Genomic DNA, 27,119 nt, shown 5'->3' on the forward strand with positions numbered 1-27,119 from the left:
TGTCTGTATCTGTTTATTTTAGTTTATTTTCCATTCTGAGATAGGCCGTTTGTTTGTTCTTATAATTGGAAAAGCGAAGACATTGTCGAGTTGCAATTATCGTTTTGTTTCGAAGCCGAGTCACGTCTGCACCCGGGGTGCGTTACAAATACAATAACCGACTTAATAGTATAGATTTATGCAAAACGGTCCTACGTGGAGGAAATCGTAAATAATGAGCTGACTTGACCCGCAAGTGTTTTGATACAAAAGTTACGCTTACGGATACAAGTTACAAACAAAGTCTGAGTGAAAAACTTGCCCTTAGGCTCGATTTATATACAAGATAATGAGCGATTTGGCGGCTACAACAGCTGCTGCGGCAAGATTACAAGCAAAAAGATGTATGTATGTAACAATTTATTCATGTGATCTATCAACGCACACCCCAAACCAATGGACGAATCGGGCTGGGCATGCAGGTAGATATTATGCAGCACGCGCATGTCATAACGACGTCGGCATCCGCTAAGAAAGGATTTCGATCAACACTTCCCCCAAGGGATAAAATAGGGGATGAAAGTTAGTATGAAACTTTGTAAGCCGATCGGGCTGGGCTTTGATATCTAATTAATAATAATACTTGTTAACGCGAGCGAAGCCGCGGGCATAAGCTAGTATTTACATACAATTGCTTGCGATCTCGCGGTATAGCGGTCAAACCGCTTGTTCGTGCGGATGCATATAAATCGAGCCTTACAATGTGAATGTGTACGAAGTGTGTGGCTAAATATTATACAGTATCATTCTCAGAAAAACTTCAAAGCCAACATACAAGTTTTCTAAATTGGTTAGTAAGCGCTTAAAGGCAAAAATTATGCACAAACTAATACATTACCGGTACAAATAAAAATAAAAACTCAAAGCAAAGACATGATCATAACAGAATATCAGAAAGTTCGCTCGTATCTATTCGATAAAGTAATTAGTATCGGTATACAATTGAAATAAGTCCAATTTATTCCACCAGAACGTTCCTTTTTCCTCGTTTCCTCAGTTTCAGTTCAACTTTCCTGTTCGATAACTTTAGCTAGGAGATTGCTTCTATTATCATGAATTACACTTAATACCAATAAAAGCTGGTTATTAAATTTTATCATATTGAGTACAAATTATTACAAATACAAACAATTCAACCTCTCAGATGGAATCAGTACATTTTTCTAAATTAAAACCCATTACAATTTATACATTTTTAAACATTTATGTAGACTGATGAGCTTTTAAAAAAATAAAACAAAACATTACATGTCTAAATGAGATCATAATATCTGCACGATAACCATCAATTTCAAATATGATAAGACACCCCGATATCTTCAGAACCACTCAATCAAATCTAGAGATATAATGAAACGTCATTTCATGGGCCTACTTACACATTACACATTAAATTTCCTCTTGGGCAGAACTCGAGAGGAGGGTACTCGTTCCGCATTCACTGCGGAGTGGCTGTTTTGATTGCCCGCTGGTATTTTTGCTGTTTAATTACGTTCCGTAAGGTCAGGTGGCCTCTTTTATTGCTAGAAATGATCTGCATATTCTCATGAAATTCACTTAAGAGGCGTTCTAAAAATGAACATCAGTGGATGTTTTGCGGTAATGGTGGAAGTGTTTTTCAGGTTAAATATATACGATATACCTTACGAATCAAATTATAAGTAGCGAAACAGAAACGTAATGTTTAACACCAAACAAACTACTGCTTATTGCTATACATGTTTGAAACATGATCTAGTTGCTATAATTTATTCAGAAATATATAAAAATAATAAAATAAATAAAATTACCTCAATAAAGTGATCGCAACTTTCTATTGTTAGTATAATGACAGTTGTAGAAAAAATTGAATAGTACCTATGAAAGTTTCTTATGGTACCGTAATACTTATCTGTATATTTTCTCAATACACAATGTACCGTGTACCAATTATTATTATCTACACTTATAAAATGATTGGTTACCGTTGAAAATACACCAAAATACCGTTCATATTCCATCCAACAGACATAATATTATTCATAACGATCATTTATGGATTAACGTTTAATGAAAATATCATAATTTTGAGCTTGGCTTATCACGTCGATCCAAAGGGCTTACGCTGATCCACCTTATGCTGCTAATAATAAACATTTGGTAGGTAGAGATTACAGTTATTATACACAGCGGTTTTTCCAACCTACGCATACTTTTAATAAGCCTATAAATCTTTACTCTGACTACTTAAAGCGTGACTCTCGTAGCATACTCGTAGCATACATTTAGTATGCTACGAAGGTCGCGTTTAAACTGGTCGCAATATAGCAATAATTAGCAAGACTCTTTATTATTCGTAGCAAAACTCTTAATAAAATTCCAATAACGGAATGTAGCAGCTCTAATAAATATTCTTGAGACTCTGCGTAAATTCAAATAAGTGCTACATGGAAAGTAATTATGGAGCCATGTCTTGGACAGCCTCCAAGCGCCGACTTTGATTAATGAGCCGTTGCCGGAACTCATTTCACGTCCTTCCCGAACCCCCGTCGTGTTTCTTGACTAATGCACACCTTTTCGTCCTAATCTCTTCGAAAAACAATTTTTCACCTGAATTGTAGCTCCGAGTGGCCGCAGCTACTCAAATATTTACTAATTGTTCGAAGGGAAAGGTGTTTCAGTAAATTGCGTATCACGATTACCTTTACAGAATTCAGCTATTATGTATTTGACGAGAGCCAAAAGGCTCGATTCACAAGAAAAAGTGAACAGTAAAATAAGCAAAACTATTACCTACGTCTACGCTGTGTCTACGCTATCTACCGCGACCGAGCAGCCGGTCGGCGGCATGTAATAACTGTTAACATTGCAGTGCCGACGGCAACTTCGAGGTAACTTTGGCAACCAAGGCCACCATCTACCACCAGGGGCTGGTGGAATGGAAGCCGCCGGCCATTTACAAGTCCTCCTGCGAAATAGACGTGGAATATTTCCCGTTCGACGAGCAGACATGCGTTCTTAAATTCGGTAGCTGGACGTACGACGGATTCAAGGTAATACCCTGAGGCGGCCGACGCTCGCGCTAACCGCTCTGTTTGTCCACAGCGCAGATGGCAACTACGAGGTGACGCTGATGACCAAGGCCACGGTCTACTACAACGGCATGGTGGTGTGGCAGCCGCCCGCCGTGTATAAGTCCTCCTGCTCTATCGACGTCGAGTTCTTTCCTTACGACGTGCAAACCTGTGTGCTTAAGTTAGGCAGCTGGACATATGACGGCTTCAAGGTGACGCCCCGCTGTTGGCCGCTTGCGCCGCGCGCGCGGGCCGTAGCCGTAGGGCCCGCCGCCCCGGCCGATGTCCATGCAGTAGCTTGTTGGCTCGAACGTAATTCGTCGTAATTACTATTACTTTTCTGTCATTGTGGTTTGTTACTCACTTTTACATATTGACTGTTCGCAAAGGTGCTAGCCCCGCTGGCGTCGAGCGCGCGTTATTTCGGCGCGCGCTCCCACCGGCCGCTCGCACCTTTGGCTCTGACATGTTGCAAGTATTGCGATGATGATGTTATTATGTGGAGTAGCAGTATGTCAACGTGCGTGTCCACGAATGCTCCAGATATCCACGACCGGTCCACTTAGTTCAATCGGCCTTCCTCGCTCGACACGGAAAGGTATAAAATTTTAAATGTCAGGTGATATGGGATGCAACCTCACTTATACATTCCTCTCCCGAATTCCCAGGCTGGTTGAGGCCCCCAAAATTTTTGTGTAAAAAATATGTAACAACTTAATAATGAGACTATGTGCAGACGAGTAAAATTCAAAACATGAATATTCGAAATGGCCTCAACCAACTACCCCTTCCCCTGGCTCCGTTCGCGCCCGACACACTCATACACAGACATAATCACACATTAGCTCGCTGCATGCTTCCGATTATATCAGTGTACACTCCACTCACTGCATGATTCCAGCTTCGCCTTGACTAATTGCATTCCTGATCACGGCGGACCCGGCCGCAGACCGCGGCCTGTATACAGCTTGACACGATACTGACACGCGAACAATGAGCACAGCACGATGTTGTCGAATGGTAAACGTTACACTCCTCGGCTCGACACACCGGCCATCAACAGTCATTCTACTGCATATTTTATACCTTTCCCTCCTAGCGACATTTAGTGGCTGCGTGAATCGGTGTTGCTAAACAATGCATGGTGTTTAAATCATACAAAACTAAACAGTAACGATCCAACTCAGACAAAACATAGAGACCTCAGCGCACACAATTTTGAGTGAGACTGATTGGCAACTGAATATGTTAAAAGTTTAGCTGGAACTTGCATGCCCGTGACGCACACAAGACCGCGGCGCTTTATGCCATCAAATCCGTGCTCTGTCCATCAAGCTTGTTTCGAGTGTGTGACGATGTGGTAGTGTTTAGGAACCGTGTGGGACGTTGGTGGCATAAAGTGCTCGAGGACCCGCCGAGGACGCGGGACTACCGCGAGTTCCGCTGAGCAAACCGGGCGCGACGGAGCCGGTTCCACCGTATTCCTTCACGTCACTTGGCGTTTTAATGACGACCTCACTTTTGGAGAAACGGCTCGCCCCTATTTACACGCTACATAATGTCCTGAGCTACACGTACATCGTTTCTATAGCGACGTTTAATTGTATAGGTGTTGTGTTTCCGCGTGGACTTTACTTCGCATGATCCGATCGTTGTTCTCTCGTTATGTCGAAGTGTCGTGACTAAAGGTAGCCGTCCAAAGTTTACGCCGCACTCGGCACACTGTGTGGCGGCGTCTAACTCAATAAAGAGTAGCTAACTAACAGATTAATACATTTTATTACTTTCAGCGTTAACAATCTAACGACTCACATTGTGTGACAGGGTGCATGGATCGATCTAAAGACAGAAGTTAAAGGGGTACCCCAGTACCCCATATAAAAAAACATAAAAATCGAGTCGAGCAAAAATAAATAATTCCATTCGCTCTCAATTACCCGGAATAATCTATTTTCGGTCGACTCGCGTAGAGATAAAGCTTTTAACTAAACGCAAAAAACTAAAAGGATAAACTAACGCAAATATTAAAAACCATACTAAAATCGTTTGCATTTTTGTCTGTATTTGTGGTATTGGTGTTCGATTTGAGTGTTTCATTTTTAACATTAGGCTTTTATCGATGCAGTAGACGACATAGCTAAATTTGAATACAGAAATCGAGTATCAGGTATTTTAAGTAATTTGTGTCGTGTACGATGTAATATCATGTTAGGGAATGTACACAGGTGGACCTGAGGCATATGGACGAACAGTCTGGCAGTAACATAGTGTCGGTTGGCGTCGACCTCTCCGAGTTCTATATGTCGGTGGAGTGGGACATACTGGAGGTGCCCGCAGTCAGGTATGCTATTGATCATATTGTATGACACTTAATAACCACAAGTTGTATAGACAATAAGTAAACCCTTAACCTTTACCTCCCCTTTCAACCTTAATCTTTGCTTACTGTAAGCATAGATACTAGGAGTTTCGTGAAGGTGACATTTGATAACTGCGACATCGAAGTTAGAAACTAAATATAACTAGGACCATTTAATTAACCATTTTTGTTTCGTAACTTAGATTTCGAAAAATATTGTTACGTAGGTAAAAGTTTTCTTGTCGAATGCAACTGGACCAAAGGTCCAGTCTAAAAGACTGGACCTTTGGTCCAGTTGATATCCATTTCAAACGCTTCATGCCAGTTAAACTCCGAATTAAGCAAAGGAAACATTGTTTCTACAAACATTTTAACGCTCCAAAGCAGTTGGAGCGTAGCTTTTTAATAAGAGCACTGCAAAGGTAGTCAGTTGTCACTTTGAAAAAGTGTTTGCTTTTTTTCGCGCTACACTTTGAAGTACCTTTTAATAAACCAATGACAGCGTAAACGCCGGTCACATGGACTATGCTTTATAAATTATTATTATTTACATACAAGAAATTAAAAAAAACTATTTATAAGCATCATCACAAGTTTATAAGCTATGTACCTATAAAAATTAAGTTCGTTTACAAATATATTTTTTAAATTTGGTTTTAAAACATAAACATTAACATAGTTTGATTTAAATATTTTATTAGGTATTAGTTAATTGTGACAACAATAGCTACTACATTCTACTGGGTAGTCAATGGTCATCTTCTAAAATGTTTTTACCTTTACGCCCTGTTAAGAGTTAAGAATTTTATAATTATAGAGTATGTAACACTTGTTAAATAAAGAGGAGGGTATACCAACATAATATTATGTTGTTTATGTAATTTTATCTGTTCCCGTTAACTGGTGCATAATAAAGCCGCAATATTTTTATAGCCCACCTACCGAGTGAACTAATCTTTCATGCATTTTATATCACGACCCACATAATGCCCTATTTCTCCGACAACAATAGATCAAAATAATCAAAACCATAGTTGTATACGGTCACATCTGTCGAGAAGAATAATAAAGACGGAATTTATGATGTGCGTCGCTCTCCCAATTTATGAAATGGGTGGACAAAGTTGATTGATATGGGTTTCAAAGTTGTATTTCACGCTAGACCGTAAGTTTTATCGCCAAACTTACTCAGACAGCGTGCGAAAAGTGACCCTCGTGGGGGGGGGCAAGGAGGCAGGTGGCCGATGATCTAAGTCTAGCTTAAGACTCATAAATTTTTCATCCATAGACTCGACATTATTACCCGCCTCTTCGACATCATATATTCTGTAGAAGAAAATGATATGAAACTTCGACGAAAACTTCCATATTACAGAGACAGAGATATTTTAAAATTATTTTTACCTAAAAAAGAATGACACGGCAACGGCACATTGTTAGCGAGTCTCGGAACAGTAGTTATACAGAATTTATAGTAAAATAATGCAATATTGTGCAGGAACGAGAAATTCTATACGTGCTGCGACGAGCCCTACCTGGATATAACGTTCAACATCACCATGCGGCGGAAAACTCTCTTCTACACCGTCAACATCATCATCCCGTGTATGGGCATCTCTTTTCTCACCGTCCTTACATTCTATCTGCCCTCCGATAGCGGGGAAAAGGTGAGCGAATTACTCATACATTACTGCTAGCGTACTTCTTTCCTACCTTAGTTTCCTTATCACGTAAGTTAAGGTTAACATGACTGATGCTTTCTTTTTGTATTTCGTTTGTTTTTTTTTTTACTTTTTAAAAACGTATTTTAACTTTTTGTATTTACAAGTTAATAAAAGTTAATTAATGGCCTGTTTCACTGCTTCCTGATAAGGTGCCCGATAGGGTTATTTGACAGATTTTCCATACTCTATCTGTCAAATTAAGTGGTGGATAGCCTTATCAGGAAGCGGTGAAACAGGCCCTAAACCTATTACATGATCTATTTGCTACATGTTTCATATTTAACGTACCTCGTTAAAACTTGCTAATAATTTCGCAGAATTTGACAGTGTGATCCAGATATGCTTTACAGTTAACATACAGCGCTTTACGTGTTCATAATATTCATGACTTTGTGAATAATAATCAAGCGACGTAGTACGTTAGTTATGAACTATCAATAACATATTTTCCTACCATTGTATAGTAACACAGTAACTATACTCATTATTTATTAGATAGTGTAGCTTAAGTGTTCATTTATACACGCAATTTCGATTAAATTAAATTCGAAGCATCGATATACGTTTTCATAAAACGTCGCTAAAGAAACACAGAGGCAATAAATGTTATTCCTTTACAAATCCCACGCCTAAATCTGTTCTGAACGATAAGATTTTTATTATATAATTGGATCGTATTTTACAGAAATACGATGCCTCTAAAAGCTATATAAATACAAATCGAAGTCCTATTTATTTGTGAATTATTAAGATCATTTCACTTGTGCCCATACTTACTTAAATATTTATAAAGTAAGTGCGGTAAACGTATAACTTTCTATTACATTAAAAATTTATTTAGATTAAGACAGCATCCAGGCTAATGGGTTTTGTTTTATGTAAAGACTGTAGACAGTAGACAAAAGTTGTTTTGGCGTTTATTAAGTGTAAAACTGGGGGAATGGTAATTAGATAAACTACGCACTACCCATCACAAAAGGTTTTGCAATAGAACCGTCGTGCCTGAGCCCCTGCCCTACCTTCCGCCTCACGACCGAGATTAGAGGAATAAGCATCGGGCCACTGGTTCTTCCTTCTAGTTGTAATAATTTGTTGCTCTGTCTGCTTCCCATTTACGCTTAAACCGCCGACCTGATTTAGACGAAACCCGGTTAGTAACACTTTGAATTCTTTGAAGGGACTGAAAGTTCCATTAGTTTTCTTTCTGGGAAATGTATGATTCCTGTGTGGTAAACGCTTAGCGTACCCAAAATGTGAATTCGCGAGTACTAGTGATGACGCTCGCAACTCAGTTGCGGCGAAATTCGTACATAGGTACATTTACCGCAACAAAAATATCTGTACACCGAATATCATCATAATCGGTTCAGTGGTTTAAGCTTGAAGTGGTAGTTGGACAGAAAAACTTTCGCATTATCTACCATTAGGATTACCTACCATAGGCGTAGCCACGTTTTAGTATTTGGGGGGAGGGGGTTATTCAAGCAAGTAAACCAAAAAAAAACTACATAACCCTTTATCCAATGAGAAAAGAACAAAATGTAACTCTTCGGGGTGGGTTTGAACCCCCAAAACCCCTTTGGCAACGCCCATGTTACCTACCGTATACCTACATAGTAAAACATGGTGTTACCAGGTGACGCTGTCGATATCGATCCTCATTAGTCTCCACGTGTTCTTCCTGCTGGTGGTGGAGATCATCCCGCCCACGTCGCTGGTCGTGCCGCTGCTGGGGAAGTACCTCATCTTCGCCATGATATTAGTCTCTATAAGGTACGATATTGCTTAAAAATGCTACATTTTTTTAAATACAGGGGGCAAACGAGCAAACGGGTCACCTAATGGAAAGCAACTACCGTGGTACATAACGTTCGAAAAAGCATTAGGAACATTTATAAATAGAACGCAGAGACGGATTTTATACTTTCCATTTTACCACAAATCACAATAAACTGTATTTAATATTTGCACGTAAGTAATAGAATAAAACTGATCATCTTTATATTAATACGTGAGCCAAAAACTCTGTATCCCTTTTGACGAAAAATGGGGAAACGTAGGTGAATGAAATTTTGCATAGTTATAGTTTATATGGCGAAGGAGTGCATCGAGCTAATATTATTTTGAAATTATGCTTTTATCATACATTTTTTTACCAAATAAAACATTACACACACAACAACACACACACTAGGAAAAATGACAGATTTTTGAGTGACAAGCCTATACATACGAATTATACTCTTTTATTTATGATTGAAGTCTGTTGACAACAAGGTAACAAATTGAAAATGGATTATTGTTTTTTTTTATTGAATCTTAGATACCTACTATTAGACAATGCTTATACGGCCAGTCTGAGATCAGCTGAGTCCCAGAGACAAGTGTTGAAAAAATATGATGAAGTCAATATTTTTAGTCCTAATGTCGTTGCAACTAAAGTCGAATTTCGACCATTGGGCGATCTCTAGTTCTGCTAAATAGCCCTCGTACGCTCGTACGTCACTTACGGAGGAGCCCAAAACAAGGAACTAAATAAATATAAATAGTCGTGAAGTAAATCTCTCAACACCATTTGCGGTAAGTGCGGCACGTACGCACCCGGTATGTAAAATTCATTAATGGATATTGTGGTCTAAGAGCCGGTGGGAGATCGACCTTCACCAATCTGATAACCAGATGAGACATATTTTTTATCAAAGATAATTTATAAACAAATATGTATATTATTACTTGCCTATCTAAAAGTGCTCATGGCTATTTTTAAAAGCTTTTATTTAACTTGCTCTCTATGTATGTAAGTATGTATGTTACGGTGGAATTTTGGAACTCAATTTTGAAGTAGATATATTTAACCGATTGAGCTGAAATTTTGCATACACGTTTAGTTTGGATGACCATGCACGATATGGTATGTGAAATCACTCTAAATCCAATATGGCCGACCATCCATGATGGCGAAATAGTTATTTTCTATGCAGTCCTACAATATGGATATTAAATGAAAGGGCTTTTTGAGAGTAACTCGAAAATGAATGTAATGTCATCCTACATCCAATATGACGGCGCATCCAAGATAGGGGAATAGTTAATTTTAATGCACTACTGCAATATGGGTATCAAATGAAAGAGCTCATTGAGAGTATCATGAAAACGAATGTACTGTCATTCTACATCCAATATGGCGGCTCATCCAAGACACGGGAATACATAGTTATTTTTAATTCACTTCTGAAATATGAGTATCAAATGAAAGGGCTCATTGAGAGTAACTCGGAAACGAATGTTATGTCATTCTACATACAAAATGGACGCTCATCCAAGATTTATTTTTAAAGCACTTCTGCAATAATATGGGTATTAAATAAAAGGGCTCGTTGTGTCGTGTCATGTCATGTCGTGACGTGACGTGTCGTGTCATGTCGTATCCTGTCGTATCGTGTCATGTCATGTTATGTCAAGTTAAATCCAGTCTGGTTTTAGACAATTTTTGTTAAGTGAAATTTAAATATTTAGTCATGTAGAAATAAACGGAATATTTAAACAATTCGCTAGATATAGACACGGTTTTTTCACTGATTAAAATCAAGTACGATTTATTTAAGACTTAAGTTAATCAGATTTTAACAAATTCTTGAAATACACTAAGAAATCTACCCAGAGATATCTAAAAAACAAAAAATAAATTAAATTCAAAAAACTTTTTGAAAAAAAGCTTTTATTTTAAAAACACTCTTAAAAGACGAAAATAAATTTCTCCTTGAAATGTATATTAAGGTATAACCTCAATATACTGTACAATTTGCATGATTAGAAAAAATTATTTTATTACAAAATCAGTCATATAGACTTGCCTGCAAAAAATCATACTTAAAGTACTGTTGCCTAGCTTAAAAAAAAATAGCCATGAGCACTTTTAGATTATAGGCAAGTAATTATAGGCATATTTGTTTATAAATTATATTTGATACAAAATATGACTCATCTGGTTATCAGATCGGTGAAGGTCGACCTCCCACGGTCTCCTCTACTATTGGTTTTATTCCTGCTGGTAAAATATTGATTCCCCCTTGCGCCAACCTGGGTTTAACCTGGCGGTATTAAATCGTGGATTATTACATATTATTAATTTTCTCTTGTAATAATGATCGTGAATGAAAGAGATAGGCAATCACACTCATTTTATAAATTCGAAATAATTATGACATCTGCCTTTACCTCTTTATTCTATGAAAATTGATATATACCTATGATATTGAATATACTGTCACTTCTTGATGGAAATTCTAGTTCAATTAAATAATTATACACTTTCCTTGCACTTATTCCACTTTATTTTAATGGATATAACAAAATTATTATATAGACACGACCAGTTTCTATTAAACCTGATGATGATTTGATCGAAACCGGTCGTGTCTATATAACAATTTTGTAATATCTATTAAAATAAAGTGAAATAAGTGCAAGGAAACTGTTACATAATTATTTAAATGAAATTCGATATGTCACATTGAGTCCCGAGAAACGAGACTTAAGACTTAAGGACTTAAGGTAAGCTAATTTATTTATAGGAAACGAGTTACAAACAACGAAATAGGATAGTTTTATTCCGAAAAATGTACAGTTCCCACATGGTACCTAATTTCGGCATAACGAAATTGCGGGTATTGACTAGTATTTGGTTCAATCTATAAGGGAGCCTTTTGAGATGTTAATTTAGCTGTCGATCTTTGTTTGTTGTGCCGAGTTTGTGTAATTTACATACATGGCAGCCTCATCATTGGTCAATCGCCGAGTGACGTCATTTGCTAGTATCACTAGTATGAATATCTTTCAATAGTCGTAGGTTACACGTTCAATTTGTCATCAATCTGAGATTGACACCAGATTGATGGTTATAAAAAGTACAAAATGACGCCAGATTGATGGTTATAAAAAGAAAAAATGATCAGTCCATCAATCCGTGTGTTACACGTTCAGTTTCGCGTCAGATCATTCGATCGATCGTCGAGATCTTTACCAGATTGATGGATAAGATTGATGATAAACTGAACGTGTAACCTACGACTAACGTGTTCCTTTTATCGTATTCGTAATTAGTGGTTTATAATATTCATAACTTATATGTGACAATTGACTCCCGCAACTTTGTTGCGTCAAAATTAGTTTATCGCGTGGGAATCGTACATTTTTCCGGGATAAAAATTCCCAGGACTCAAACTATCTCCTTACACACACAATGACATTTATAACAGCAAAATCGGTTCAGCTGTTTAGGCGTGAAGAGAACAGACAGACAGATAGACAGGCAGACAGACAGACACAATGACATTTATAATATTAGTAATTACTAATTAGTATGGAAGTATAGATGTGAATCATTTATAATCGTCATATTGTAACAACAGCACTTCTACGACTTATGAGGAGTGCATGTAAAAGATTTTTAAATATCATCAAGCACCTAGAAGCAAAAAAAATAGAAGGTTGGCATAATTGCGGTCTGCGAATCAGAGGAAGCCTTTCGAAAGAATATTAAATTTTGGCTATAAAATAAACGAGACATTTATTTCAAACTGATTAGACCACAGATTTTATCTCCCAAGAAATGTTGAGCAAAAAAATTTAATTAACTCTACGCAACGCCTACGCCGGTGTTGAGATCATATTTTAGAATAAAAATTTTAACAACGTTTATTTGCAAAAATATGGTAACTACAATAAGATGGTACAATATTTATATCTTTTCTAACCGACTTTCAGAAAAAGGACGTGGTGTAGTAAAGTACCTATGATCGGCTGTTTCTTTTATTTTACTTAACAAATATTATTTATCTAATTAGGGCCTATTTCACCACTTCCTGATAATGTGCTGAATTGGCTATCCGCAACTTATTTGACAGATTCTCCATACTTTATCTGTCAATTTAAATTGTATATAGACTAGCCGACACTTATCTAAAAACCTTATCAGCAAGAGCAGTTATGCCAGAGCCCACAAGTATTAGGTACTAAAAGTGCGTTTTATCATAGACAATTTTAAGTATATTTACTTACGATATTAGTTCGGCGCATAGAATGTCGCAGTAACCAGTAATGGTGTAATATTGCTTACACAGGGTCTTATTCCAACATAACTTCGCCCTTAGCGCAGGATTAACTCCATAAATCTTGATTAAGTGCCACAGCCAAGAAATTCTAACGGACTACGTAACCACGATAACTTGTAGGAGATATAAATTAATTATATTACAATTAGTTTTCCTCTCTTATCTCGATGTTTATATGGAGAATATGTACAGAATCTTGTCCTACATATGTACAGAATCTTTTTTATCTATTTAAATATTTCATAATAATATTTTCAAAGTTATGACTATAATAATCGGAAATTATTATAGTCATAACTCTGGAACAAATTGTCATTGGCAGTATTTCCGGACCTGTACGACCTGCAAACCTTCAAGAAAGAGCGTATTCCCTATTAAAAGGCCGGCAACGCACCTGCAGCTCTTCTGATGTTGCGAGTGCCCATGGGCGACGGTAGTTGCTTTCCATCAGGCGACCCGTTTGCTCGTTTGCCCCCTTATTTCATAAAAAAAAGAAATAGAAATTACAGGATAGGAATCTACGAATAAATAGCGTCATCAAGGAGTGCTTGTTTTTTTTTTTTCAAGTTAAAAACGTCACATAAGAGACAAAGATAATCGACTTTGAATAGTTTTACGCTGCGACTTTTTTTTAATTTTTGAACTTTATGAATAACAGGCTGAGAGTATAATACAGTATCAGAAAGACTGATTCGTCGGCAGAAGAACAAACCCGACGGAATAGCGTAGGCCCGTCATCTGCTTATACATGTACATAATATCATTCATAGTAAAATACTCTATACTATGTCGCTATATAATTGCCAATAAATGCAGCATTATTTACACCGAACTACGGCCAGCTGGCCCGTCATTTGTCACTGTACAAACGTTATTTAAGTAGAACATGTATCAATGGAATTTAACGCGCGAGTTCGCGCGAGTCGTTCTGTCAAATACAACTACGTAGTACTAGCTGATGTATATATTCCATTTGTCCGACTAATCAAAATCTAGGTTTTACGTTAACGTACGTAAATAAAAGTGGTTATTACTATACTATATTAGGTGTGCTGTGTAATGTTATAGCGTTTTATATTATATTTCGTATTTTATGGGTATATGCAGACCCTCTGCTGAGCAAATGTCTTCCATATTGAAATGTATGTATGTACGTGTGTTAAATCTGTACGTTTATGTGTTGTGTGCAGCATCTGCGTAACGGTGGTGGTGCTGAACGTGCACTTCCGGTCGCCGCAGACGCACCGGATGTCGCCATGGGTGAAGCGCGTGTTCATCCACATCCTGCCGAGACTGCTCTTCATGAAGCGCCCGCAGTACAAGTTCGACACCAACAGGTGAGACAGAACATATTGTTATCTATACATTTACAAAATATACAAGTGTTACCGCTTAAAAAACACACACAAAATGTTTTCGTGACATCAATCCTATTCATTGCAATATAATATTATGTCGGTATGTCTGCCTACAAACTTAAGTTTAAATCATTTAATCGATTTTGATGAAAATTGGGTGAAGGTTGCGTTGCCACAAAACGCGCGCGCGAAAGTTTTAATTTCGGTATTTTTCCATATTTTTCGGTATGTGAAGGCATAAGAAAACTCACCATGATACACTCTCCTGTCTCGTAAAAGAATAGTGTGTGTGCTTAAAACCGGAAACCCGAAAGGAGCTTGGAGATTTTATGACCAGCTGGAACCCGCTGCGCACTTCCAGAGAAGTTATAAGTGCCTCGTTAGTTATATGCTGCAGTTTATATAGAACCTAATACAATACACACAAGTCTACGTTAAAATTTTAAAACTCGATTTGTACTTTCATACAGTGAAAAAAACTGTGGTTCGATTCACCCTTGGCCGGTTCGTGTATCCAATATCAAGAACGAAACGTTACTTCTAAATTGATTTATGTTTCCCCAGCCGTCTTATTTCGGACCCGCCATAAATCTAAACTTCAAAGATACTTTCGAAATATACTTTTGTGAATTTCCTTATTAATAAATAGTACCTGGATGACCGAGCTTTGCTCGGTATAGCAATCACTCATTGACTTCGTGCTACTTAACAACGCCATCTGCTGGAATAGTTTTAGCTGTTGTTGTGTCGTTAAAACAATTAGTTGCTTACAAAATAGTATTATTATTCGCCAATAGATGTCAGGAAGAGTCATATTTTTTAGTTTATCGATTATCAATAAAACACGAATAAAAAGACATTTTCTAAAAATAATTCCTAGCTAGATCGATTTATCGCCCCCGAAACCCCCTATATACTAAATTTCATGAAAATCGTTGGAGCCGATTCCGAGATTCCAATTATATATATAGATATGTACAAGAATTGGTCGTTTAAAGATATAAGATTTGTAAACGACTCGCACCGCGTAGAATTTACTTCATTATGAGTTTGCCTGTGGGTACGCGAGCCCCTTAGTAAATTAGCGCTAAATTATTTAGTAAAATATTTGATACTTGTGAATGTAAAGTGGGTAATTGGATATAACGTGAGCTTATGCGTCGGCGACTGCACTAACGATCAAACTGTATGTCAAACTTTACGTGTTTGTCAAAAAATTTGGTAGTGTACAGCTTTGTTTGAACCGTTTGTCAAACGATTTACGTGTTTGAGCTGTTTGAAGAAAATTTGGATTGGCGTAGCGTTTGGCAAACGTGTTTGAACGTCTTCCGCTGTATTTGTCAAACAAGATTTCATGACTAATTGTTTGACAAACTTGTATGATGCACGTTTTTTCGTCTGCGCTGTTGTTTGATGAAAACGTAAATTACATCAAATAAGTTTGTCAAACAAATTTGATCACAGGGTACAATATGTGCTACTGTACCGTTATTTCCGATGGCTTCGTAGCACGTTCGTAGCGCCGTAGCGCGTAGCACCTCTACGCCGGTCTACGCATTACGCAATATCTCGAAATAGATTTTTAAATTAAATGGTTCTGAGAATTAATCTCTTAATTATTTATTTCCGTAATTTAAAAAAAAATTAATTCTATGCTACATAGAATATATAGTAACACAGTTCTCGCTTTTACATGAACCGGGTTAAGTTAAATCTTTTTTAAGCTGGTAATCACTTCAATCGATAGACGTTCTGATCTGAATCTGATCTTGAGTTAAGTATCATCATGTTATCTATTGCGATCTCATATAATATAGCGAGACTACATATTTAGCCCAGGGCTAACTTTAATCCAGATCTGCACATGGTTGTTGCCTCGATGGTCATTCCAAACGCATTGCGTGACACTAGCCAATTCCACGTATCTTTAGGACTACGTTTATCGCAGGCTTTTACAGTATGTTCCTTTTATAGAAAGATAAGAAAATTGTTAGACCTAACCCAAAATAGCCGCACACCTAATCTTATATCTTTAAACGAGCAATTCTTGTATATATATTATATAATTGGAATCTCGGAATCGGCTCCAACGATTTTCATGAAATTCAGTATATAGGGGGTTTTGGAGGCGATAATTAATAAGATATTCTAGCTAGGAATCATTTTTGACCGACTTCCAAAAAGGAGGAGGTAATACGTTCGGCTGTATGTATTTTTTTTATGTATGTTCAACGATTACTCAGCCGTTTGTGGTCCGATTTACAAAATTATTTTTGTAGAAAATGTCATTTTATTCGTGTTTTATCGAATACCGAGCAAAGCTCGGTCAAATAGCTGGTGTACATATAAAAATGTGAAAGTGGACTTCTACATTTTCACATTTATATACACCTATCTTCTGTATTCTTTGATATTACATTACTAAAAACCTTCTAACAGACTTTATATTGACGTTCCTATATTTCTCTAATACTACTCGTGGATACATCCGGTAAAGTCAAATAATGTAATCAGCCCCCAAGTACTGACAAGGCCAGCCCGCGCTCAAACAATCTCCCCCTGGCAACCCCTCCCCCCCTTTCCTCTTTAAACTCCCCTCGTGTTGAAACTTCGCACGCCAACTTTTCCCCGATACGAATATAATTTTCTTAACCACTTTAGACTGTAATCGTGGACACACCAACGTAAATTAATTATAACTTGTTGAGTAACGGCTGAGAAACATTTATCCACCTCGAGAGTTTGCGATATTAATTATGTTAAATGATTTGACTTGGACGATTGATTATATCAAGTATCGTCGATCGAAAATCAATTGCTAACTTGAAAACGGAGATATTATAATTGATGTAGTAATCAATAGATTACCATATTTATTTACTTAAAAAAGTACAATATTAAATAACATAACTGTGTACCTTTCCTTATTATGGCGCGGTCTTATTAATACGATATCAATATTTGTATTGGTTTATAATATAATTTATGTTTTGCAATAGCCATAATAGACGTTATTAATTTAAAAAAATATGGAATTAAACAAATGGCCGCAGCCGCCGCTTTGTGTGGCTACCGAGATAGAGTAAATGAAGATTAATATAACGTCTTTCATCATGTGTATTACCGTAAAGTCTATATTTATCATTGAGGACTACAATATTATTGTATGTAAGTTCAATATCATAGTTGTGTATCCATCACTCGAGTACTAACACAGCGCATCAATCAGTTAATTACGAACTCGAACGCCTAACAGCGTTTCGAACAATCGCAATGATATATTTTCGCCATTATTCTGTCTCGGCCAACAATAGAGTCGTGGATGCATTAAGATATAACGGTCCGGAGTGCTTTTCCATTATTGACTATTCCATTATTTACAATTGTTACACCGGCGCGCGGTGGGCGACCTCTCGCGGAGACAAAGAGTAAATTGTCGAGGAAAAGAATTGTGTATCACTCTCAGCGAGTCCGATTGTTCTCATAAGCTGATGCCAATAAATATATTCAATTTATACATTTAGAAGTAATTAATTATTATGTTCATTTAATTTGATTGAGTGTGTGTGTAACTTCGTTGTGCCGAAATTTGGTAACATGCGGCATCCGTGCATTTTCGATGCTACCTTTCTGCTGCTTTCCCGGAACTCAAAGTATTTTCATATCGAATTTCATCAAAGTAGTTTCAGTGGCTTAAGCGTGACGAGGTATCAGACAGACAGACAATATTCGTATCTAACGTGTGTTACCTCTGGATTTGATTTCATTATTATATCATTTAAACGATGTTAACAATTAAAAATTACAGAAAACACACGATTAATGAGTAATGCCACTTTAAAAGTTCATACTATAGAAGCCTTCTAAATTTTATTTTTCAAACAAAAATCAAGGTGCCACAATAGTATGACTGCCAGCCATGGGGTCGTTTGTCCTACCTCAAATTGACGTTATCAACATTTGAACCGAGCAGTACTTTATTGTAAAAAAACAAAGGGGGGATGATAATTGATTCTCCAAAACCGCAATTGAAATTCTTAGCAAATCAAAATGTACCGACATTCCAAACATCTCCTCGATCAAATTCTAGGCGCTACATCTGGAATGTCGGCTATTCGCTCGTCTATTTAAACCCTGCGATATAGTATTGTAGTTGGTAAAAGTATAGAAAAGAGTTTGGATAAAAATAATACGGTTGATTGTACGTTATTTGTTTCTCATTCGCCATCTAATTAGATAAAGATGAAAGAAAGAAGAAAGTATAAAAAAAGTATCTTTTATAACTTTCAACTACATAAATATTATCTGTTTAGAAATCAATGAGTGAAGCTATCAACCAAAAACAAGTAATAACATTCAGGTTCTATAACTGTCTTAAGAATGTTTACACCTACATTCCTTTATTTCGCCATTACTGACCGATATGTACCGTGTGTACCTATTTAAATACAAAGGTAAGTCACGCAATACTGTTTATTTTATGCGAGGGAACCCTAAAAATACCGTTAACCGAGCCGACGCGAGCACTACGGAACGGTGTAAACTATAAAATGTTTTCATGCGGCTGTACGCGCGGGATATAAGGGCAATTACCCGACGTCGTATTAGACCCACTTTCACTTGTCGCAATTAAATAAGAAAACCCACATTCGCACAAATATGAACCCTAAGTCATCCACCAAAAGTCGCCTTTCGAATAACACCCCCTAAGGTAAACGTCCTTGTATCGAAACTGAGTGAACTCGTACTCGCTCCAAAGATTAGTCTCCCGGGAGGAGACCGAGTAAGAAAATTTTATCTTATTTTTTTTTATAAATACTCATAATATATCTCGCGATAAAGTTGTCCCTTAACTTCCTTATTATATTATACACGTGTGTGCTCATATTAATATGAAAATTGACAAACATTATCTTACCCTGTGTAAAATGTATATTATATCGTTAATTTAATTACCCAAATTAGGTATAATTATTAATTATGTTTTGGATTGTTATATTTATACATACTATTTTAAATGGAATTATGATTAGAAATACTTTTTTTATGAAATAAGGGGGAAAACGAGCAAACGGGTCACCTGATGGAAAGCGACTTCCGTCGCCCATGGACACTCGCAGCATCAGAAGAGCTGCAGGTGCGTTGCCGGCCTTTTAATAGGGAATAGTGTAATAGGGGAGGGTAGGGAAGGGAATAGGCTAGCGGATTGGGCCTCCGGTAAACTCACTCACTCGGCGAAACACAGCGCAAGCGCTGTTTCACTCCGGTTTTCTGTGAGTACGTGGTATTTATCCGGTCGAGCCGGCCCATTTGTGCCGAAGCATGGCTCTCTCACGTATGAACTTTTTATTTATTTATTATTACTCCTACGCTGATTCTACGAGGCGTTGTAGCAAGTCTACGCAGCTACGAGTTTCGTAGCACTTCAGAAAAGTTTATACTTTAGATTGATTATCTCAATATGCCGTCGCAAATTTTACAAAAAGCTTGGTTGTACATCGAAAATTGCTCTCTCTTTATAAGTAACTGAAACCACTACCTACTTTCTACATCTGCAAGCTACAGCTGATGTGTAAACGACTTATCTAGAAGTTACAGGTTACAACTGAGTGTCAGAGATTGTTACGTATCGTATATTTTAAACAATGTAGTTGTTGTAAACAGGATAAAAATCTGTAATTTAGATATTAAGTATGTAGTTTTATTTTTTAAAAATATTAAATTTAAAAAAAACGTACAATTAAACATTAATTGAAATGGAATTTTATTCAACCTTTTCGGAGCAGACCTATCACTAATACTATGAGATGACACTTTTATATCATGTATATTTGAGGAAGATAGGCGAACCATCATAGTCACGTGCCATTATGTAAATGTCGCTTCAACTAAAAGCTCCTTAAGGATACAGCCTCTATAACAAATAATTGTATAGCACATAATATTTACTAAACGATATTGAGTAACTCGGTAATATAAATCAGTTATACAAAAGATGTTGATCAGAAATTCAAATGGTTGTATTCAAGAAAGTCTGGACATTGTGGGGCTTTCATTTTCCATTAGAACTACAATAGCTAAACTTAAGATTTGTTGAAAGGTTATTATTGACAAAGAACAAAGATTTTTACTAACCGACTTTTAAAAAAACTCGTATGTATGGAATATTTCCATAACTGTCTAGTTTTTGTATATGTTAATCAATGGCAGCTTCTGAACAAATGTGTGTATCCATTTTTGAAAATAATATTCGTGAACGCGAAAAAACATATTTAGCGGACAGTGGGTCGGCCAGGCTCCATACAAAAATCTTCATACCCCTTTCAAAAGTGTATGTATGTACGTATGTTTTTATGTTTGTGCACGCATATCTCCCGAACTACAAGTCCGTTAAGCGATTATTTTTTTGTTGTACTTGGTATGGTTCAACTTAGGGAATACTGCAAGTCTCAGTATTCCCTAAGTTGAACAATACCTAATAATTTCTCCAATAGTTCCGGAGATATGTGAACACAAAAATAAAAACATACTGTATACTTATATATACATACATTTATGATACACTATTGAAAATCGGCAAATTTATTCAGACGCTGATACAGAGTAAAGACTAACATATATAGAGTATAGACTAATATACGAAAACTGAGCAGTTCTGCAAATATTACATACATACGCGTCGAATAGATAACCTCCTTTTTTTGAAGTCGGTTAAAAATACTATTATTATACTCTATATTTAAGATATATAAAAAATACTAGACATAAATTCGCATTTATAATTGTATGGGTTTGCTGCTTATTCCTGATAGCCCAACTTGTCTGTATTTTATTAGCGAAGTTTGCAGATACGTTCATGAGGTTTGAGCTGCAACATTACGTTGTAGTCTGCAGACAACGGTTCACAGACTGGATACCTACACTTTGTGTTAAAACTGTTTTATTTATTCTTACAGTAACGGAACATGTATTTGGTATTTTGTAACGTCGACTCACCACTACTTTTTCTGTCTATAATAAACGACCGCAATTTGGTTTAATGTATAGGTAATCATTACATTTATTAACGGTCGTTTTAGACCATAACGACTCGCCTACAGTATCTACAGAACTATTAACCGAGATACTTGGCATAAGGTATCAAGCGAGTATTATGCACTATTATGTGTTCCACACTGTGTATAACGTTATAGTTACAATATTTTGTAATTTTCGGTCAAGCCACTTTTCTTCAAGACAAAGACAAAATATATTGTATAACATCTTAAGGCCGGCCATAGACGGACCGCATTTTGCAGTCGAAACCGACTGCAAAATGTCGCCGCACGGCAGTGCAGTTTTCATACAAAATTCATATCTGCAATACACGGACCGCTCGAGCAGATCTTGAGCGGTCGGTGCAAATTTCAACGGGACCGCTCTAGAGCAGGTCCCGACTGCAAGTTGCGGTCCGTCTATGGCCAGTCGAAGTATTTTCTTTTCCCTAAGCCCCGTCTAAAAGCTATAAGTATTACACACTACAATGTGTCAGCATCCACAGGTCGAAGTATACGGCGTGCGGCGTGGTGGTCCGGTGCGGCGGCGCGGCTCGGCCCCTCTACCCTTACCGGCTGGCGGCCGCTGACGATGACTGCTGCGCGCCCGGCGCCTGGCCCCCCGCCGCCCCCGCGCCACCCCGCCCCGCACCCCTCACCAGGTCGCCCAGCAAGGAGGACCTTACACACACCACTTATGTGCAGTCCGGGTAAGTCAATAAAAGCTACTGTCCAATTTAAAAAAATCGTAGCGTAACAGAAAAGCGATATCTAAATAAAAATCTCCGAAGATTCGATTAAAAATAATCGTCACAAAGGCTATAAGGGAGCATACCCATAATACGCTCGGTCACGAGAGGGGGGGAGGGGGTCTAGAGTTTTGTCACGTAGTCATTTTCGCCGAGAGAAACGTCATACGAAAAATTTTTTTCTCGTCATTTAATACTTAACACTGGCATTTATTATGGTTATTTATAGCCAACAGCCATTAAAAAAACAAGCACTGTTGTCACTTATCAGGCATTTTGAAGTTTGGTGAAGCTGTCAAGCTTTGTGATCATATTTACTATATATTTTAGTGTACGATTACAATTTGAACTACAGTCGTGACTAAATAGTAGGTACCATCGAGGAAATTGATTCCTAAGTAGTTGACAGACCAACGTCATGTAGTCGGATCATGTCAATTCAATGTTAATTGTGATCTGTCGGTTGGGTTTAACTTTAAACGCGACCAAATTACTTAGGTCCGCCATCTGCCTAGAAATTAATTTCTCTGATTGTTCTATTGTAATTTTAGACTATCACTAAATATTATAAAACAAAATTTTTCCCCCATGTCCCTTTCTTCTTTAAAACTACGCAATGATTATATTTTGATGCGGTTTTCTTTAATAGAGTGATTCAAGAGGAAGGTTTATAAGTATAATAACATTCCTTAAATAGCGGAGAAATACTGTTATTGTTGGGGTTTCTAATGTGATGTCGTAAATAATTACATTTTTTTCCGCTTACATTGCAAACGCAGGCTGAACCCTACGAGATTTATCAAAATAATGTACCAAGTACTGTACACATTGAAAAGGTCTACAGAAAACTCCGCAATGGTATATGTCTACCTCTTATGGATATCCCACAATAACAGTTTTTTGTCATTTACTTTTAATGACAAAATATTATAATGGCTAATTTTCGAAGCGATTTTAACCAATACAGCATTAATCCTTATTCAATAAAACCACTTTAAATACATTGTAAATTGAATATCTATTTCTATAAGAGGTGGTAAGTTTTTCGCGAGTTATTTGAAGTTATAAGAAGATTTTTGAAGTTTGAAATAATCGTACCGCGGAAGCATTTCTGCAGCCTACATGGAAACGGGAACTACTGCACGCTACAAGCTAAAGTCCACGCGGACGGAGTCGCGGGAAACAGCTAGTAGATCTATATGGCCCTTTACAGCATATGATTTTAATAAATATATTTTCGAAGATATTACAAATTTAAAAATTGCGAGACTTAGCTTTTTCGGCGGTACCGACCAATGCGGGACACCGGCCACGGGCAGATATAGATAGAGTATAAGTAAAGAGTATAAATCAAAACTGCTGAATCGAGTTTAATCATTTTTTCAATGGCTATATATTTTATTATACCCGGGCCGTGCGAAGCCGGGGCGGGTCGCTAGTTATTATACAATATTATACATAAATCTAAGTGATAATACTTTAGGATGTGTATGTGTTCCTAACATAGAGTTCACTGTGAAAGTAGCAGCGCTGAAAGACCATTTTTTTCACTTCTGTATGGAGAAAAAAAATTTGCTCATTCAACGCTGCTACTTTCACAGTAAAGTTTTTTTATTGGTGTCAAGTATTTCTTTTTGGCAATCTATTGGGTATCAATGTATTTTCTGGAGATCGTTATTTTTATTCCCTTATATAATTAAGTAGTAATAATTATTATTAACATGCAAAGAGTCTTTTGTAATAAATAACTTAATAAGCACAAAATATATGAGTCAAATTATTTTCAGCTATCTACTCTTTTTAACTTGCAAAATGATTAAAAATTATTCTTGTCAATACCACGTGAACAATTGAAGGGGGCTTGGGCATATACCACGCGTGGTCACTAGGGGGAGGGGGGGGTCAAAAAATCTTAAAAAGTAGGTCACGTAGTATGGGTATGCTCCCTAAGTACCTACTTTTCGTTTTAAATACTCGAGCATTTAAATCGAAAAGAATTAAAAAAAACCCCGCCAAAACAACTTTAAAAAGTAATGAAATAATATTTGCTGCCTTTAAGTTCAAATAATTCCTAACTTGTGTAAAGTAATATTTTAGTCCATAATTGTTGTCACGGTGTGTCGGGGGACCGCCAAGTAAACTCCAACCTACAACCGCCAAGTCGCTGATTATACCTATCTCGATTCAGATCGCTGTGAATTATTGATCCTTAAACTTGTTATGCGAAATCAAACATCTACATTAGCGGTCCCCCGACACCCTCAGGGTGACAACGACAACTTCTTAAAACGACAACTTCCGAAAACAACAACTTCCGAAAACGACAACTTTCTAGAATGTCAACTTCCGAAAACGACAACTTTCTAGAATGTCAACTTCCGAAAACGACAACTTTCTAAAATGTCAACATTCGAAAATGACAACATCCTAAATCGTCAACTACCTAAATTGACAACCGCCAAAATTGAGTTTTTTTTTTTATGAAATAAGGGGGCAAACGAGCAAACGGGTCACCTGATGGAAAGCAACTTCCGTCGCCCTGGACACTCGCAGCATCAGAAGAGCTGCAAATGCGTTGCCGGCCTTTTAAGAGGGAATAGGGTAATAGGGGAGGGTAGGGAAGGGAAGGGAAGGGAATAGTTGAGGGTAGGGAAGGGAATAGGGTAGGGGTTAGGGGATTGGGCCTCCGGTAAACTCACTCACTCGGCGAAACACAGCGCAAGCGCTGTTTCACGCCGGTTTTCTGTGAGAACGTGGTATTTATCCGGTCGAGCCGGCCCATTCGTGCCGAAGCATGGCTCTCCCACGTATAAAGTGTCTTCCTGGAAAGACTACGCGTTCGATTTTTTTTTAAAGGACTTTTGCTGCTGACTGTACCTATTTTCATTCGTTTTTCCTTTTGGGTACCCTAGTTCCGTAATCCGTACCCAAATGGTAAAAACGGGAAGCTATTACTAAGACTGCGCTGTCTGTCTGTCCGTCTGTCTGTCACCAGCCTGTAGCTCAAAAACCGCGATAGCAAGACAGTTAAATGTTTCACAAATTATTTTTTTCTGTGGCCGCTATAACAACAAATACAAAAAAAAGTGGCGCTCCCATACACAAAGCGCGATTTTTGCCCTCTTTTGCTCGATATCAATAATGTTAATAGGACTTGAATGGTAATAACTTTAAATATTCAAAAAATACTCAGTTTAGTTGTATTTTTACTTTAATAATAAAATTAAAATAAAAAAATATATAAGGGGGCTCCCATACATAAAACCTTTTATAGTTATTTTATAAATTATATACCTAGTCAATGGCACGGAACTCTTCGTGCGCGCATCCGACTCGCATTTGGCTGGTTTTTTGTCATTAGTATGTATATAATATATAAAACAAACTAACAAATAATTCATTCTCGAGTAAACTGCACTTTACTTTTCTCGAAATGCTAATTACTAATCTCGAAATAATTTATTTCTTAAAATCACAAAAATCGCCGTTGGTTGTCGTTTGATCGTCTCGGGGGCCCTCTTATAAATTAGCCATTTATCATTTTCGGAATTTGTCATTTCAGGAATTCATTTTTTCGGAATCTGTCAATTTAGGAATTTGACATTTTAGGAATTTGCCATTTCAGGAATTTGCCATTTTCGGAAGTTGACGAGTTTAGAATACACGTTCTCGGAAATTGGCATTTTCGGAAGTTGTCGTTTTGGGAAGTTGTCGTTGTCACCCTGAGGGCCCCGACACACCTTGACAACAATTATGGACTAAAATATTACTTTACACAGGTTAGGAATTATTTGAACTTAAAGGCAGTAAATATTATTTCATTACTTTTTAAAGTTGTTTTGGCGGGGTTTTTTTTAAATTTCTTAATTTAATTTTATTTCATACTTTTTAAACTTGTGTTGGTTATAGTGCAGAATAATTCCTATCAACAGAATTATATTCTCATGATTACCATCTATCAATGTCCTTTTTGTCCTTTTCGATGAGGCCGTTAATATGAGCCCAAATATGAAACCTCCACTTTGGGTTCATAAGAAGCTCGCTACCTATAAAATCCAGGTGATGCTGCAGCAGCAGCATGTAAATATTTACTGTTTATACTTTATATACTTCTTACTGGCTGTCGCAATTAAAATGAGCCCAAACACGAAACCTCTGCTCTAAGTTGGCGAGGAATTGGATATCCTATTGATTACCAGGTGATGCTGCAGCACCAGGTCAACTTTCCATTATTATGTGTATACGTGTATATTCACAAATGTCACCAACCAGAATGAAATATAAAACCCATCAATCGACTACAAGTCGCTAACGGCCTTTCATGAACCAGATAAACCCTGATTGTCCAGCACTGAGCAGGCTGATGATGATGAATTATAGCTAAGAACACTCTCGATCATGTCAGCTTTCAAAGAAAAAAAACTAGATCAAAATCGGTCCACCCGTTTGGATGCTACGATGCCACGGACAGATACACACACAGACAAACAGACAGACAGACAGACAGACACGTCAAACTTATAACACCCCTCTTTTTTGTCGGGGGTTAAAAATGAATACCGATTTGAATTTCATCGCATCGTTTCTCGCGTCTTAGCATATCTTAGCCTCGAAACATCCATTATCTCGGAAATCATTTTGTCGAGCAGAAATTGAGTTAAATGTAGATTTTTAAAAATCCATTAAAAAG

General features: G+C 37.2%; 1 protein-coding gene across 3 annotated transcripts in view; it reads left to right on the forward strand.

Annotated features, from left to right (window-relative positions):
• The window catches only part of LOC121727496 (acetylcholine receptor subunit alpha-like), a 49,976-nt gene that overhangs the window by 18,231 nt on the left and 4,626 nt on the right, over nucleotides 1-27,119 (forward strand). The window contains exons 3-8 of one of the 3 annotated variants that reach the window (XM_042115382.1): nucleotides 2,891-3,071; nucleotides 5,318-5,433; nucleotides 6,950-7,118; nucleotides 8,812-8,948; nucleotides 14,479-14,625; nucleotides 22,187-22,390. In XM_042115382.1, the coding sequence (XP_041971316.1) occupies nucleotides 2,891-3,071; nucleotides 5,318-5,433; nucleotides 6,950-7,118; nucleotides 8,812-8,948; nucleotides 14,479-14,625; nucleotides 22,187-22,390 (954 nt within the window). Of the gene's footprint in view, nucleotides 1-2,890; nucleotides 3,072-3,123; nucleotides 3,305-5,317; nucleotides 5,434-6,949; nucleotides 7,119-8,811; nucleotides 8,949-14,478; nucleotides 14,626-22,177; nucleotides 22,391-27,119 lie in introns of all 3 variants that reach the window. The other 2 variants (XM_042115381.1, XM_042115383.1) reach the window with 2 other exon arrangements.

The sequence above is a fragment of the Aricia agestis genome, chromosome 5 (assembly GCF_905147365.1).
Source record: "Aricia agestis chromosome 5, ilAriAges1.1, whole genome shotgun sequence".
NCBI classification, from domain to species: domain Eukaryota; kingdom Metazoa; phylum Arthropoda; class Insecta; order Lepidoptera; family Lycaenidae; genus Aricia; species Aricia agestis.